Source organism: Passer domesticus, chromosome 4 (genome assembly GCF_036417665.1).
Source record: "Passer domesticus isolate bPasDom1 chromosome 4, bPasDom1.hap1, whole genome shotgun sequence".
Lineage (NCBI taxonomy): Eukaryota > Metazoa > Chordata > Aves > Passeriformes > Passeridae > Passer > Passer domesticus.
Window position 1 is genome coordinate 84,043,152 of NC_087477.1, and position 17,378 is coordinate 84,060,529.

The 17,378-nt window shown below is 46.5% G+C and overlaps 1 protein-coding gene across 5 annotated transcripts in view; it reads right to left on the reverse strand.

Moving 5' to 3' along the window:
* Positions 1 to 1,626: 1,626 nt before the first annotated feature.
* Positions 1,627 to 17,378, reverse strand: part of ATRN (attractin) — a 149,785-nt gene continuing 134,033 nt past the window's right edge. For 3 of the 5 annotated variants that reach the window (XM_064419196.1, XM_064419201.1, XM_064419199.1), the window contains exons 28-29: positions 8,310 to 8,424; positions 1,627 to 6,839 (exon numbers count right to left, since the gene is read on the reverse strand). In XM_064419196.1, coding sequence (XP_064275266.1) covers positions 6,715 to 6,839; positions 8,310 to 8,424 — 240 coding nt within the window. In that variant the 3' untranslated portion in view covers positions 1,627 to 6,714. Of the gene's footprint in view, positions 6,840 to 8,309; positions 8,425 to 10,466; positions 11,047 to 13,781; positions 15,997 to 17,378 lie in introns of those variants that run through there. The other 2 variants (XM_064419197.1, XM_064419198.1) reach the window with 2 other exon arrangements.

Genomic DNA, 17,378 nt, shown 5'->3' on the forward strand with positions numbered 1-17,378 from the left:
CATTTCATTTCAAGTCTGGACACCCCATGCTGTGCTGTCAGCCTGGCATCCTCTGCTCAGCTCTGCAGCAATTGCTGGAATTGGGCTCCTGCATCCCAGTTTAATGCCATGGAATGAAGCAGCACAGCAGCCTTTGGAGGCGACTGTGGCTGAAACCCTCATGGCTCATAAATGTCAGGTTCAACTCTGCTTCATCCCAGCAGTGCTTAATTCCAAAGTTGGAGAGTGACATAAAAATAAATGGAGAGCAGCGATTGAGTCCCAGCAGGACTCGGAGCGCGGCTGCCTGGGTGTCACGGATCAAGTGACAGCTTCAGACAAGCCCTGCCTCAGGCACCGGCTTTTGGCAGCAGCTCTGCTTAGGTGGCCTGCACCTCAATCCCTCTGGCTCACAAGATCTTAAGGCTGGCTGATTAGGGCTATTATAAAATGTGTTATTTATTGAACAGACAGGAGGTAACAGACAAAAGGCCTTGAACAGTTCCTACACAGTACAAAACAAGAGAACTACTGAGAGATTACATAAAACAGTGCACAACATCAAGGTTATTGTTATATATTAAATATATATTGTTATATACTATTGTTATATATATTAAAGCTAGCAAAGACACAGTAGAGAACAGAAGTCAGTGGAACTCACCACCCATAGCGTACACAGAGTCCTTCCACTCAGCCCTAGAGAGAGTAACCACAAAATTGATGTCCCAGCTTTGGGGAAAAGCCCCACAAATTTCTAGAGAATGTGCAGAAGACTTTTGCTTTGTGCAAGGTTGGTGTAGCTTTTATAGTTTGTAAAGTGGAGTGTCTGTCAGTGAAAAATTACAGTTGATCTTTCCACATTCTTGCTTCCACAGCAAGATTTTTATTGTCGGCTAGTAGTGTCACTTCCCCAGCGCCTGAATAACCATGAGACAGGCATCTTTAGTGAGTTATTTCACCAAATGGCAAGCTTTTGTGAAGGGCAAGAAGCCTTGCAGCAGCTGACAAACAGCAGGTGAGTCCCTGTGGTGGGAGGTGTCCTCCACCTCTGGCTCCCTCTGCAGCTGCTGTGTGTATCTGAAACACCCGCTGGTGCCAACATCTGATAAACCATCAGCAGAACTGCTGGTCCAGTTTCCATGGGGGAGAGCTTTTCCTCTTTGGATTGAAACAAAGAAATTTACTGGAAAAAAAATTGTTAGTGAGAGTAAGAAAGGGAAGGGGCTGAGATTTTATAGCTCTGTTGGGGTTACGTCAGGAGGGGCAGTGGAGGAGCAGCTCCAGTTTCTACTCTCTGGGACAGGGAACAGCTGGAGCTGGGCCAGGGAAGGTCAGGCTGGAGGTCAGGAAAGGCTCTTCCCCCAGAGGGGCACCTGGGGGAAAGTGAACCTGAGAAAGAAATGGAAACTATTTAATGACTGCCTTTGTCTTAAAAATCTAGAGATTTAACTCTTTGAATTACATCCATCCGTCCCCCACCCAGAGGACACATCCCTCCTTCCTCCTCCCAAATTCAGCACCTGCCAGGAGCCACTGATACCCACCACCACCACAAGAGAAACTCACCCTCACCTCAGCCAGAAGCCTTCAAAACACTTGCAATTATTTCCCCTCCCATTTTAAGAAAATAAATAAGTGGAAAAATTTAACCAGATCATCTACTTTTTATTTCAGAGGAAAGATTTGCATTATTTACTTTTATTTATATACATGTACTTCACATTTGTATTTAAAATGCACAGACCTCCCAAGAATTTTCTCGTTCCGGCTTTAAATTAGCTGTTATTTTACAATACAAAAAATTATACCAAAAAACTGCAATCCTAAATGTGTGTATGTATAACACCCACAACCCCAGCAATGAAATAGTTTACAATACTTGCTCCTATTTACATATGAATGCAATAAATGCTAAATTATACATATTAACAAACTAAGCTCAAGTCTGAACACAGATAAGAATCATAAATAATTACAGAACAAAGAGGGAAAAAATCCAGAATACAATTAATTCAAGAATCTTAGTTTAAAGAACATTTATTGTGCACAAATTTCAGAGTAATATAAAACTCTTTTTTTTATTTTCTTTTTTTCTTTTTTTTTTAATGGACTGACATGTGATACACTCTGCGACAATTGGGGTTTTTTTTCTTTTTTTCTACTGGTGAGGTTTGTGGAATCAATACTAAATGGAGAGGAAATGTCTAAGGAATTCTAGTACCTGGAAGACGCACACAAATTGTGTGAACAAAGAAACAGACTGAACAAAACCTGCCCTGATGCAGAAAAAATCAGCAGATAACACATATTGTAGTAGTCCTGGCATGGAAACTCAGCTCCTTTCAGCAGCTACCAACAGAAAAAGCAGGAATTGGTCTAAAATTGCAAAGAACACACCCCAAAATGAGGAGCACACCCCAAGCCATCCCTTCCCTCCCTCCTGCAGCACTCGGGGAGCACCTTCCCAGCACAGCCCACCTGCAGCTCCAGGAGCTCTGCCAAGGCAGCCCCTTCCTCCCTTCCCCGGCTGCTCCCAGATGGAGAAGCCCGGAGGGGCAGAGGAGCTCGGGGCTGCTCGGGCACGCAGAGCCTGCTCGCTGCTTTCTCACAGCGCAGTTTAATGGAAATAAATCCCAGTTTCCAGCGGGAAGGGGCTGAGGGCTCCGAGGTGCAGCTGGTGCCTGTCCCCAGCTCAGGGTCTCACGGAGAAGGAAAAGCAGCTGGAACACCTGGAGCAGCGAAGGACGGAGGGGCAGCCCAGCCCCAGGGGTTACAGAAAAGGCCCAAAGTTTGATTCCAGCCTCAAACCCTCCCTTCACCTCAGGCAGGGCTGAGCAAGCCCAGTGCCATTCACAGCCATCCCACGAACCCAGGGCCTGGGACCTTGGTCACCTTCCCTGCAGAGAACTGGAGCTTTGGGCACCCTTCAGGACACAAACTACCCCTCAGCAGTGTGGATCTGCCAGCACTGGCTGCCACGTCCATGGAAACACACCACTGCATTTGGGACAGTATATGCCATGGCTTGATGTTAATTGCAGGCATTGCCCCATGCCTGCTTTATTTTGGTAATTTCACTACAATGCATTTTAAGCCCAGAGAAAGTGATAATAACAACTGAAAAGTTGTGTCTCATAAATATTCTTGTATTCCAAGTATTAAGCCAGAGCATGGCAAGGTCATGCTACACCAGCCCAGAGAAAATTCTGGGCTAAAAACCATGGAAAATGGGGAATAAAAAAAAAAAGGTGTTATTTGGAGATCCACTGGCACCATTGTTTTCTCGAATAAAAGGGACCCAACAGTTCTGAAATTTCATTACTATTTTTTTAAAGGCTCCTCTCAGAGAATGAAAATCTTCTGAGGGTCAAGATATCGAATGCTGAATTTCAGCCAGTTACAAACATCTGAAAACAGTGATTTTGAATGGAAACACTGCCACAATTTTAGTAACAAAGGCCTTAAACTACTGATTTAATCCTCCACTTAGTGACCACTACAAGGACCTTTATTACTTGTATCCAAATGTTGCTTTCCCCCCTTTCAAATGGAAAAGCCATTATTTAACTTGGTTTCTACATTTAAGTGAAATACATTTGAACACACAAAAGTCAAGTTATGCCTCCCTGCTTTGCAAGATATCACGATATAATCTGGTGTTTAAAGCTCTGGAAAGTTATCTACTACTGATCAGATGAAGGAGTTATTAAGACAAAACTCATACATAACTTAAAATCATCCAAAATACATTCAATATTTTTTCTGGTTTATATACACTTTAAATCTCTCCATGTTCTGCACGTTACTGTAGAGTTTATGTACAAGTGCAAAATCTGTGTGCCATTTGTCATTTATTTACAGATTCTCCCATGAAATAAGGTTGTTCTTTGTCCCCCACCTCACCTCCAAATGAAATAAACCCAAAAATCCTTCACTTTTGATACTGGCCTGGTGATAAACTGCCAGCAATTCCTCTTTCCCCGATCCTTTCCCATGTTTTTCCCTGTTTACCTCTAAGCTGGGATGAAACTGCAGTAGAGCTATGTATGAGAGTTCTCTTCTCCCTCATCAGAATGGAGATCAGATGCAGGGCAGAGCTACATCCTAAAGGAGCCAGTTCCTTTTAGTTATATAAGTAATTCTTGTTGCTCTATTTACATTTTTTGGTTCTGATAAACCTTGACTTTGATCATTTTTGCTCACCTTTTCAGTATCTGACACCTCATTTTGGCCACACTCCTGGCACACTGCAGGCTTTGCAGACCAGACAGCCCAGCTCTCCAGGAGTGAGAAAACATCCCAAACTCTGTATTTATGTCTTTTTATTAAAGTAAAAATCTATCACCCCTCCAGGCCTACGGTTCTGAAAGCTGTCTGTGATCAGGAAAACCCAACAACTTTAAGCACCTGCCCAAGAGCTGTCCTGAAGAGGGACACTCGAGCACAGGGGCTTTCACCATCTGGGCTGGCAGTTCTCCTCCCAAAAGCAGCAACAAGAAACCTGCAAACATCAGGATGTGCATTGTGGTTGAAAATACACAGTAACAGGGGAGGGATTTTAGTCCAGTCTTATTTCTCCAGTTCAGATTAACCCTATCACTGAGCAAGTTAGAAAATATTATCAGGAGATGAATCTGTCTGAGGTAATCCGTGCATCAGGTAAAACTTAAATTGCCTAAATCCCTTCATTCTAAGACAAATCTCAACCCTTTTCCGATCATAATTCCTTCTCCTCACAGAGCACTGAAACTTCTACTTTAGAAACAGATGCATTTATATACATTTATATATATAATGCATTTTTCCCAATATTTTTCTGCAGTCCAAATATTTTATTTCAGTCCTGCTGCACTTGTTAAATGACATTAAATCAGAATTATCATCCACCACAGTCCTTAAGCCATCAGGCTGTTTCCATCACCACTGTCTGGACACACACAGCAATCCACCTCTTTATTGCAATGCTGCCAGGCTCCAAAGAGCTTCTTCAAAATACATGGTTAGGAAAAAAACACCCCAGGAATGAATGGCTGATATGTGACTGATCACCAGAACACGCAGAAAAAAGGAGCAGTTATTTGGGTTTCAGTTTGGAAAGGTGCTGCCTGGCCACACCCAAGAGCACTTCCCTTGCACGTGTTACTTCTCCATTTATTAAATATCAGATGTCCTCAAGAGAACCCAAGAGCTCAGTGGCCTGGGTGAATCCACGATGACTGTGATGGAGCCATAACCACACACCTGGTTTGGCACCTTCACCAACCCCTCCCACCAGCTGCAGCCCACCACGCCGTGTGGCCCTGGGCCACACTCCAGGGGCACACTGGACACCACCACACACAGACGGGCAGGCTCAGTCCAACCTCGAGCCTCAAACCACAATCCCAGCTTGTCAGAGCAGTTCAGATGGTTTGATGCACCCCCCAAACACCAAACCTTCTCTTTGCTGCTTGCAAGTCTCATCCTTTCACCAACCAGCAACTTCTTCAACCTCTAACAGAGCTCAAGCTCAACAGGAAATACCAGGATCCCATCGTGTAGAACTCAAACCTGTGCCAAAACAAAGCTGCTCTGCTTGATTTTTATTTAAAGTTCTTTTTTCACTTGATCCTCAAGTGATCTGGCACCCGGAGTGTTGCTTTTTACACTTCATAAGAAGATGGAGCAAACCATAACCACTGAGGAGCAATGCCTCCAAGCTCAGCTCTCATCCAGAGGATGGCGGGAGAGAAGAGGGAGGAAAGGGGCCAAAATCAGAAAAATGTGATGTGTCTGACTGGAACACAGACTGCTTCTATGCAAATGCTGGTGAAACTGGGAGTTTTCTTATGGGATACTGAAATTCTACGTGCCTTCCAGATATTTGCATCTGGGTGAGCATCTGCTTGGTCAGGAAAATGCAATTTTTTCTGACTGCATGGGACAGAGGACACAGAGTGCCTTGGGTGACTCTAGATGTGAGTATACATACCTTTAAGAGAACTTAATTATGTTAAAAAGCAGCGTGTGTAGCAGTCTCCTCACTCCTAGATCTGTTCACGTCTAGGCACTTGTGTGTGGTGTACTCCAAGCAGGTTAAGACTATGTAAACTCTGAGTCTTTCCAAAGCAACATCCAACTTTCCAGTTACTTCATGTGGTCTGAGCAACATCAACCTTTAAACCATCCCAGCTTTTGCCTTCCTGGACCATGATGACTATAAAAAGGCTGTGCCTGGAAGAGAGTTCCACTGAAATAATGAGGGAACAATTACATATTAAATGAAAACAAAGAATGAAGATGCTTTGAAGATTAATAGTAGTGTTTATGTGTTGAGAGCTGACACCTGTAAACACTGGATCTTTTTCTTTTTGTACAGTTTGATAAATACATGAACTACAAAGCACTTTCCATGTAGAAACCTGAGTGTCATTCATTGGACTACTGTTGTATTTACACTGACCAGGAGTGGCGGCGTCGGACCTCACCGCACCTGCAAGGAAATCACTTTGCTTTAACCTTGAAGAAAACAAAGGAGCAATCTGAAGCCATGTGTCAGTAAAACTTAAGTGGAGCAGTTGTCAAATAAAGCCAACTAGCACGTAGATGAGAGAAAAAAACTGGGTTCAAGGAAGTTGTGGTTTTTTTCCGGGTGCTTCTAGTCTCTTGGGACACAACTTGGAAATCTTCCTCCTCCTTGGTATTACTTTTCCATTTTGTTTAAAACCCTAGACAGTTTCTGATGTCCATGCATCAAATACAGGTTCCTGGCTGTGCAGGGGGCTGCTGCTTCCGATTTCGGATGGCGCCCGATTTCTCTTTGTAGGCAATTGGCATCTGTTGTGAAATGTCCACCAGAGCACTGGCCACCGCGAGACCTGGGCAACAGAACAAGCAGTCAGGCACCAGGACAGCCACAGCAATAAACCCTTCAGAAAGAGCTGAGAAAATCCCTCCAGGCCACAAAATGTGTAGAATTTTTTAAATAAACTAGAAAAGTGTTGTGGCCCAAGAATTAAACTCCAGCCAATATTCTGAAAGGAGCTGAAATACTGCATGTTTAATTAGAAGCAACAGCAGGAGGAAAAGATGCAATAAGGGTGGGTATTACTGAATGTAAATCTTTAAATGTCGAAGGCTGAACCCTTAATATTGAAGGTGTCTTTCTCTGCACCAGTAGGTGGACTACAACAAACCTGAAAGCAAATGTGCATGGAGGTTTCACTGCCCCTCCCATGGATACATCACCTCTACAACTTCCTCACGGCAAATCAGGGAGTCATAGAATGGTTTGGGTTGAAAGGCACCCTAAAGCCCATCCAGTTCCACTCCCTGCCATGGGCAGGGACACCTTCCACTATCCCAGGGTGCTTCAAGCCCTGTCCAACCTGGCCTGGAAAATTCTAGAGATGGGGCAGCCACAGCTGCTCTGGGCACCCTGTGCCAGGGCCTCCCTGCTCTATTCACAGACAATCCACATCTGGACTTAGCTCAGCCCAGCTCAACACCAAACCATCCAATTCAAACCTCTTTCTAAAGCCTTTGCCTCACCAAGCTCACTGGGCACTGGGGAACCCCAGTTAAATCCCACACTGCCCAGGAGATGATGTCCCAGTGCCCTGACACCAGGTTTGGGTGTGAAGGGGTTGAGAACAAGGGTGGATGGTGAAAAGCTCTTTGTCCAGAGCTCCTAAGAGGAGAGCAGAGATGCTCTGAAAGGACTTCTAGTGACAGGACAAGGAGGAATGTTTTCAGATTGACAGTGGGCAGGGTTAGATGGGATATTCTTCCCTGTGAGGTGGGGGAGGCCCTGGCACAAGTTGCTCTGTGGCTGCCCCATCCCTGGAAGTGTCCAAGGCCAAGTTGGACGGGGTTTGCAGCAACCTGGGATAGTGGAAAGTGTCCCTGCACATGGCAGGGGATGGAACTGGATGATCTTTAAGGTCCCTTCAAACTCAAATCTTTCCATGATTCTGTGACTTGATGTTCCCCTGCAAATGGAGCTGGGAACAAAGTTGGACAGGCCAAGTGACAAGGCCAAGTTACTTCACAGGTAACTACTGCAAATGTGACTGTACCAGATCACTCTTTCCCCCACCCAGCTGTTAATTAAAGCATAGTCCAATATCAAGTGTTCATCCATCAATTGACCTTATTAAGTAATTAACTCAAAACTCATGTTGGAAGCCAGCAGGGCCCAGACCAGGGAGCCCTAAAATACCTTGAGCACATCCCAAGCTGAACTATGGCTACAGCAGCTTCTGTGGGATCGGGAAGGGTGAACCTGTAAGGCTGGGGAAGGAGCACAGAGTTCATTCCAAGCCATCAGAGACAACAGCAATCCTCACCTGACTGTCCTGGTGGTGGGATACCCCCAAGTCCTCGAGGCAACCTGACGAACACGGAGAGAACGGCTGCCTTGTTCCCAAAGCAGGGCTCCAGCGCGATCGGCTTCGGGACAGTCTGCAGCCAGGGAAGCAGCGGCAGAAAACAAATGTTAAACAGCGTGTTACACCCTCCCTCTTCCCCCAGCATCGCTCCTTCAGCTCCTGCAAGCCCCAGGGCATGAACCACCATGAACCACACTGCTGCGCTGGGCAGATTTCCAGCACACAGCCAGCAAAGCTAAAACCACTGTCAGCAACAATCAAAACACGAGTCATCACAAGAAAACACATTCACTTAATAAAAATCAGGCTATTAAAAAGTCAAGCACGACACAAGGCTTGTATTTCTCCCCAAATTCAATAACAAAGGAGCAGCTTATGTAATCAACAGGATTGAGGTTTTTGTTCCATCGACCCCATCAGCAGCCTGTCACTGATATCAGCATGCACCACCACGGCTATTTGATACTCCAAATTCTATTTCCAGAATTAAAGCCCATGTACCACCTCAACAGCACTCTGTGCATTAACACAGTAAACAACATTTTCCCAAGAACAAAAATAAGTGTTCAAGGCCAGGCTGGACGGGGCTTGAAGCAACCTGGTCTAGTGGAAGGTGTCCTTGTCCATGGCAGGGGGAATTACATGGGCTTTAAGGCCCTTTCAATCTGTCATTCTAATGTTTACTAGGCAGTCAGCTTTCTCCCTGGAGGAGCAGAGGACTAGATCCCTTGCTGACTCTCAGTGTCTGTGACCATCTCCCTCCCACTGCACTCTTGTGATGATTTTACCTGAATGATCAACAGCCAGCTTCAGTATGTCATTAGAAAGCCAAAATGCAACAGCCCAGCCCAGAAACTAAAGCATGTTCTCAGCTGGGCCCCAACCCCACACACAAGTACAGAGGATCAGTGCTACTGTGGGCTGCAATAACAGCCACATTAGGATGCAAGTGTTCACCAATGAGTACAGGTTCAGGAGAGTTTCTTCTTTTGTTCCACATCAGCTAAAAAAGCTGAGAAACACTATTTTTACCCAATACACTCAGTGCTGTTTTCTTGTTTAGTATGGACAAATTCCACTCTGGTGTTAATGAAATAATTAGTTCTTTTTCTATCAGGCATCAAACTACACCACAGTACTCAAATATTCAACAGAAACTCAATGCAATGTAAGCCATGAAAAAGCCTGAACAGGAGTTAAACATGCTGTTACATTACCGCTGCTCAATAAAAAAGACAAAAGGAGACAACAGCAAGCAAAATGAAACTTAAAACTTTCCATATCTCCCATTTACTGCAATGACTGCAGCAGTGTTTGTTGGTCTGTGCCAGGCAGATAAATACGTGCTGCACGGGCTGGATGATGGAAGCTGCTGCCTGGTTTATGACAGCACATTTCTCCATCTCCCCACCCCCGACAAAGGGACCCAACTCAGAGTCAAGCTTTTCCCAGAAGGAAACAAGCACACCCTGGTGCTGTATCCCAGAGACTCAACTGCCAGAGGTAACAGAGAGAGCACAGAGAAGGAACTGCAGGAACAGAGCCCACGGACTTCTGCCTTGGAGGGGGAGTAAGGACCCAACACAAAGCTGGTCTTCTTTTGGAGACACTCAAGTATCCTACTTATTCTACTGTTAATAAAACAGTTCTGCTCAATTCCAGAGATTGGAGAATGGCACTTGGGTTACAGAGAGCTCTTGTGCTCACCCTCAGCACTGAGCAGAAGGAGCAGCAAGGGCCACACAGAGAAGTCATGGAGGGAAGACAGTGAAGGAGTAACTGAATAAGAAACTGTATTTTAAAATACTTTTAATGTATTTGTTTTCAATGGATTAATGGCCATGGAGCTGCTGCAGGGCTGGAGCCCCTCTGCTCTGGAGCCAGCCTGGAGAGCTGGGAATGTTCCCTGGAGAAGGGAAGGCTCCAGGCAGAGCTCAGAGCCCCTGGCAGGGCCTGACTCCCACTGGCCAAGGGGAGATTGGGCTGGGATCTTGGCAAGGAATTGCTGGCTGGGAGGGAGGTGAGGCCCTGGCACAGGGTGCCCAGGGCAGCTGTGGCTTTCCCTGGATCCCTGGCAGTGTCCCAGGCCAGGCTGGATGGGGCTTGGAGCAACCTGGGAGAGTGGGAGCTGTCCCTGCCATGACAGACCATGGAAAGATGACCTTTAGAGTCCCTCCCAACCCATGAGGATGCTCAGCAGCACATTAAGCATCCTCCAGCCAACCTGCAGAAACAGGAGGTTGGAAAATCCACCTCAGGGGTCACCCAATCCAGCCCTCCACTAACACAGGCAATGGCACATAAAAGCACAATTCTCTGCTTTAAGAGTAGCTACACTTTCATCCTGTGGCATCACCTCTGGGAGACCTTTCCAGATCCCCTGGTCTGGATCTCACCACTCTGCCACCAGAAACTTTCTTTTAACCTCAAATCATTGACACTTCAATTTATTCATCTGCCTCATGTTCTTCTGTGCCTTAACCCTCTCCCTGGGCTTTACTCTGCAGTACATCTCAGCCTTCTTTTGGATCAACTGGAAGAGCAACACTCCGAATTCCTTCTCTGGACACAAGCACTGCCTCCTCCAGCTCTCCAAGAGTCCCTCTCTGCACTGGTTCTCGAGCACCAGTGACCTGAGAGGCATTTCAGGCTCTCACAGTGGCTCCGTTGTGGTGTCCAAATCACATTGAGTCTCCTGCACATCATAAAATAGAAAGAAACAGAAGTTGTTCATTATACAGCTCTCAGTTGCAGAGCTGAAGGGACTTGGAGAGGAATTTAGCTCATTTCTCAGCCCCAGGCAAGACCCTCTCTCCTTCTCTGCCCTTTCCAACTAATGAACCCTGAGTGTGTGGCAGAAATTCTCATTATGAGTCCCTGTGGGCACAATCTTCCCTTCCCATGGATTTTTTATTTTGGTCCTCAAGGTCACACATCTTGCTCCTCTCTGCTCTCCTGGTTCCACAGCACAGATAACTGGGGACAGGATGTAGCCCTTAGTCTCCTTCCTTCCATTGTCAACCTGCCCAGAAAACAATCAGAATCATGGAATGTTTTGGGTTGGAAGGGACCTTAAAGTTCATCTCATGCCCTGCAGGGAGCAAGGACACCTCCCACTGTCCCAGGCTGCTCCAGCCCCCGTGTCCAGCCTGGCCTTGGGCACTGCCAGGGATGCAGGAGCAGCCACAGCTGCTCTGGGCACCCTGTGCCAGGGCCTGACACCCTCACAGGGAACAATTCCTGCCCCATATCCCATCCATCCCTGCCCTCTAGAAGTGGGAAGCCATTCCTTTTGTCCTGTCACTCCAGGCCCTTGTGAAATCTCTCTCCATCTTTCCTGGTGGGCCCTTCAGGTACTGAAAGGCTACAATTAGGTCAACCCAAACCCTTTTATTTTCCAGGCTGAACAATCCTAAAAAAGATGAGGGTTGGTAAAATACTGTTAATATTTCCCTGTGTGGGGAACCTTATTTCTCTCAACCATGCACAGCAAGGATAATGATGCACCCAAAATCTGTCAGGCAGTTGCAAACTAATTTGGAAGGAATTAAGTACGACATCACTTTGCTGCAGCTAAGCTTCATCTTGAAACTAAAAGGGGAAAAATGGCCTATTGTCCATCAAATCCAGCTTTTCCTGAGACAAGCTGCAGTTAATAACAACAAAAACTCGCCTAAAGAATCAAGTCCTGCACATTTATTTTTGACAGCCCCAGTTCAGGCACCTGTTTTCTGAACTGTGACTCATTGTGCATCTCGTCTCTGAGCGCTGCTCGCCGTCCGGGAGACAGAGCAGGGAGGGAATGACTCAGAGCCACTGAGGGATGAGGAATCTGCAATTGGAGCAAGGAGGTCAGCAGTGAGTTGAGTGATGGAATGAGGAATTTGGAATTTGAGCAGGGAGGTCAGGAGTGAAGGACATGCTGTGCCCTCTGCAAGGCAGAACCGGCGCTGGAGCCAGGGAGCAGGTTCTGCACTCAGGGAGGGAAATGTGAGATTCCAGCCAGCAGCTTCATTGGGCCCTGGCCTGCAGACCTCACCCAGCACCAGCCCTGCCCTGCCTGTCACCTGATGTGACCTAGGTAGGTGTCACCAGGACACTAAGGGTCTAAGGAGGAGCTGGCTGGCTTCATCAAGTGGAATTTTGGTGGGGAGACCTCAGAGGATCTCAGGTCTCCTTTCTGTGCCGACTCACGTGGTTTCTGAGTGCTCTTATCATACAATTATGGAACCCCCTGAGTTGAATGGGACCCACAGGGATCACCCAGCCCAGCCCCTGGCCCTGCCCAGACCCCAAAAATCCCATCCTGGCCATCCCTGGAGCTCTGGCAGCCTCGGGGTCGTGCCCATTCCCTGGGGAGCCTGGGCAGTGCCCAGCACCCTCTGGGGGAAGAATCATTCCTAATCTCCACTTAAACCTCTCCTGACACAGCCCTATATCATCTTTTGTTGCAAATCCAAGCCATTCCCCTGCAAGAAGATTTTGAGTGAAGTTGGAAAGTAGAGATCAGATGTGAGAGATGGCTCTTAAGGGTAAACTTTAAAAAGGTACATAAAATAGGTGTATTTCCAAATTTTGTAACAACCTCTATCAGATGCTTAAAACCTGCCTCTGCCAGCAACTTCCATTCAGAGGTTTTGATAAACCCATTGTTGAATTATAGAAGTGATTCTTTTTTACTGAAGGCTTAATGGCACAATAAAGTAGACATTATTCAAATCTATTCAAATAAGGTGCATCTCTCAGACACTCAACACAAGAGGACTGCTTTGAGAGGTGCCTGAACAGCAGAGTCCCATCACGGGAGCAGATACAAGGGGAGAACAAAGCCCTGGTGCTCCAGTGGGTGGGAAAGTCCACAGTCAGTGGCCATGGACAGACAGCTGCAGCTGGCTGAGTCATCAGGCCCCTGCCCTGAGGCACCTCTGGTCCTCAGAGAAATAGGGATAGCTGTGCCTCCAGCACAGTGGAGAGACAAATTCATGGAGCTGATCACAGAACCATGGAATGGTTTCAGTTGGGAGGGACCTTAAAACTCATCTTAAAGCCATGGGCAGGGACACCTCCCACTGTCTCAGGCTGCTCCAAGCCCCAGTGTCCAGCCTGGCCTGTGACACTGCCAGGGATGCAGGGGCAGCCACAGCCAATCTGGGAATTCCAGCCCAGCCCCTGCCCACCCTCCCAGCCAGCAATTCCTTGCCAAGATCCCAGCCCAATCTCCCCTTGGCCAGTGGCAGCCATTCCCTGTGTCCTGTCCCTCTGTCCCTTGTCCCCAGTCCCTCTGCAGCTCTCCTGGAGCCCCTGCAGGCCCTGCCAGGGGCTCTGAGCTCTGCCTGGAGCCTTCCCTTCTCCAGGGAACATTCCCAGCTCTCCAGCCTGGCTCCAGAGCAGAGGGGCTCCAGCCCTGCAGCAGCTCCGGGGCCTCCTCTGGGCTCTCTGCAGCAGCTCCACGTCCTCCTGCTGCTGGCCCCAGGGCTGGGGCAGCTCTGCAGCTGGGCTCTCACCTCAGGGCCACAGGGACACCATTCCCACCTTGCCTTTGGGATCAGCCCGGGCACGGGGGGCTCTGCAGCTGGGCTCTCACCTGAGGGGCACAGGGACAGAGTCCCCCATCCCTGCAGTGACTAACCTGAACCCTCCCCTGCAGGGGCTTTCCATGCTCCTCCACAACAAAGCAACAACCAATGGACATGATGGGAAAAACCCCAGGAACTCCAAGAATCAGAAGGGTACAAATGCCAAATAAACAGCAGAAAGCCAGTCAAGCTCTCCTAGCCTGGAGCAGCCCTGTCTGGGTGGAAACAGGAGCTCAAGGTGCCTTACAGGTGGTGGCACAATCCCCTGTTCCCAGAGGCAGAGAAAACTGCTGTCAGCTGCTTTCCACAGATGATTTTACTGGCCCAAACCAGCACAAAAAGCCAAGTAATTCCAGTTGTTTCAGAGTTTTGATCTGTATTTAGCATGCATAAAGTGTAAGCCATTATAGACATTAAAATCAATAAGAAACAGATCAGGTGATTTCATTAGTCCAACTTCTTCAGCAGGATTTTCCACATGAACAGGGCATTTCCCAGGAATTTGTCTGGGCTATTTCTAGGCGACCCAGATGTGGAATACACCACCAGTTCCCTTGGGAGTCAATTTCACAGCCAAATACTGTCCCCAAGCAGGTTGAATTGTGTGATGCTCAACCTAAACATTTTTATTTCATCTCATTATTTCTGTTTATGCTGCTTGTACTTGAAAAATTCAAAAAGTTAATAATGTGTCACATAAAACTAATGGCCAGAACAATAAATATTCTGTATAATTTCACAAACACAGCATCAGTTTTATTTAGGTTCTGTGATACATTGCTAGCATATTGCGTTTCAAGATGTATTAAAAAAACAACACGGAGAATTTTTTTTTTCCTTAACAAGAAAAGATGTTTCTATGGTTTGATCAAATAAGTCTTACATGGTTTTCAATTTCCAGGAAGAAAATTAAAATAAAGGAAAAATCTTATGGTGGTGGAGGAGAAAAGGAACATTACCCAAACAGTTCAATTTTATTACTTGATTCCACTTGTTCAGGTGATTTCACTCTGTAGAAAAAGGGTCAAATTCCATTTGCAAGTTTTTAAATTGTGTCATTAAAATCTGAGTGAACATTTGCAAAACAAGTTACAAGCAATTTCCTATTAAAAATAGATTATTAAGCTTTAAAAATTATATTCTCAGGGTAGTATGTGTGTCCTGCAAGATAGAGATGAATGAACTTCTAGCAATAATTCATAATAAATGAGTTTAGATTAAAAATTTACATTTACCTTGTACCTGATAGCTAGCTACCTTGGAATTTTAGAGGGGCTGGGGAATGAAGTGAGTCGGTCCCAGAACTGGGTTGCTGCATGAGAGAAACTAACAAAAATCACATTCAAACCCTGAGATGGATGTTAGAGCCTGACACGGAGAACACAAATCTGAGCACCCGGATGTGCAGCCCGCACGGCCCAGCCCCACGGGCCCCGAGGCTGCTCCCCCTGTTCCACACCTGCTCTGTGCTGTCAGGGCTCGTGCGAGTCCAGCAGCACCCAGCCACCAGCTCGGGCTGAAGGGGAGGGATCTGCCAGCTGAATTTGGGCTCCAAGGCAGCTCCCCTGAAATGACCAAATCTCTGTCACAGTTTGAGCCTGGCCACTCATGGATGCCAACACTTGTCCTTCTCCTTCACTTCTCAGCCACAACGCAGGGACAGATGAGTGAGGCCAAGGGGAGCAAATCTGGGAGATACGTGCAGATATATGGGCAGTGGCGGGTATTTATTTTGATTTTGTACAGGTGAAGGGGCAGGACCTTTACAGCTCTTTTCAAGCACTCAGCTGGTTTTTGCACAGGAAAACAAAGTAAAAAACCCAACAAAGTGGGACAGCTGGATGAAGATTGCAAACACAACACACAAAACAACTACTTGGCATAAATGAATGCAAATAAGTCCTTGATAATGCTGTTGAGAAGCTGCTGGTGTTATTAGTACTTCAATCAGAGAGATGCTCGTTAGAGGGAAAAAATGAACTTAGAAAATCCTTCTCCTGTGGGAAACTTCATGCTCCTTCCTCTCCTTGCAGCAAATTCCTCCTTATCAGTTAAAATCAGGGTCCAACCTGCGGAAATGTTTACAGTCTTCAAACCGAAAACTAGTTAAAATCACTTATCAGCCAAATGTTCCCTAAATACAAGGCAGGCTTAACAGATATGTCTGCTGATCTCATGACAGCTCCCTTCCAAAGATCTATATTCGATATTGTATCATGGGAGTAGAAAAAGTGTCCCCTAATATTTTTTCCATAATTTTGCAATAGCATTCAAAACAAGATACTAGGCACTTGTTTACTGGAAATAATTCATTAGGTGAAGGTTTTATCGGGTATTTTTGTTGCTGTTTTGGTAGGAGGGATCACAGCCAGCCTCTATGGAGTTCTAGTGCAGCTAATCTGCTTTACACACCTCAGCTGCCCAGGGAACGCTCCCTTCCTACCACTGGCATTCCTTCAAAGGAGATCCCACATCCTACAGGTGGGCCAACATAAGAGGAATAAACACCAAATAGAAAGTACAAGCTGGGGTGTCCTCTCTGTGCATTCCTTTGTCACCTTGATGCTCCAGGAGGGAGCCTAAAGAGTGGAAGTGGTTCTGCTGAAGACAAGAAGACAGCTACATACAGACAGCCTTGGAATTCCTCTGTGTTAAATGCATGGAAAAGCTCCTAGAACCAGTAACTGCCAGAAAGCCCAGAAATAAGACTTTAGAAATTAAACTGCCTTTCCAAAGGCAAGTTGAGAAACCCAGTGCCTACCTTAGCCAGGTCAGGCAGAACCACAGTGGCATTTCTGGTCTCAAAGGCTGCATGTGATCCATCTACAGCAAGTGCTACAGCAGATCAGGATTATTCTGTTTATCTCCCCCCCTCCCTCAATTTCATCCCCTTCCTGCAACTATTATCCTTCTGAGGACAGGAATGACTTTCAGCCTATTTGTATCATCCTTGAGAAACCCTAAGCTGCTCTGTCCCCCTCTAACACATCTTGATCAGACAAAAAGAAAGTGGCTCAAGTTGTGCCTTGGGAGATTTAGACTGGATATTAGAAAAAATTTCTTCATGGAAAGAGTTGTGAAGCATTGCACAGGCTGCCCAGGGAAATGGGCACCACCATCCGTGGAAATGTTCAATAACCTTGTGGATGTGTACTCGAGACAGTTTAATGGTGAACACGGTGGTGGTGCTGTGTTCATGAATGCACTTGGTGATTTAAAGGCCTTTTCCAGCCTTACCAATTCTATGATTTGACACAGCCTGGTCATTTCTGCTTGGTGAGGCTTTTGTGCATCACACCTCACGCCTGGCTTCCTTCCAAATCCTCCTCTTGCACAGGACCCTCAGTCTCAGCTCGCTGGAGCTGTCCTTGCCGTGCTTACAGTAACCCAGCTCACTGAAGGTGAGTAGGTTGGGAGACGCCACAAAAGCTGGTCCATCAGCAAATCTGAT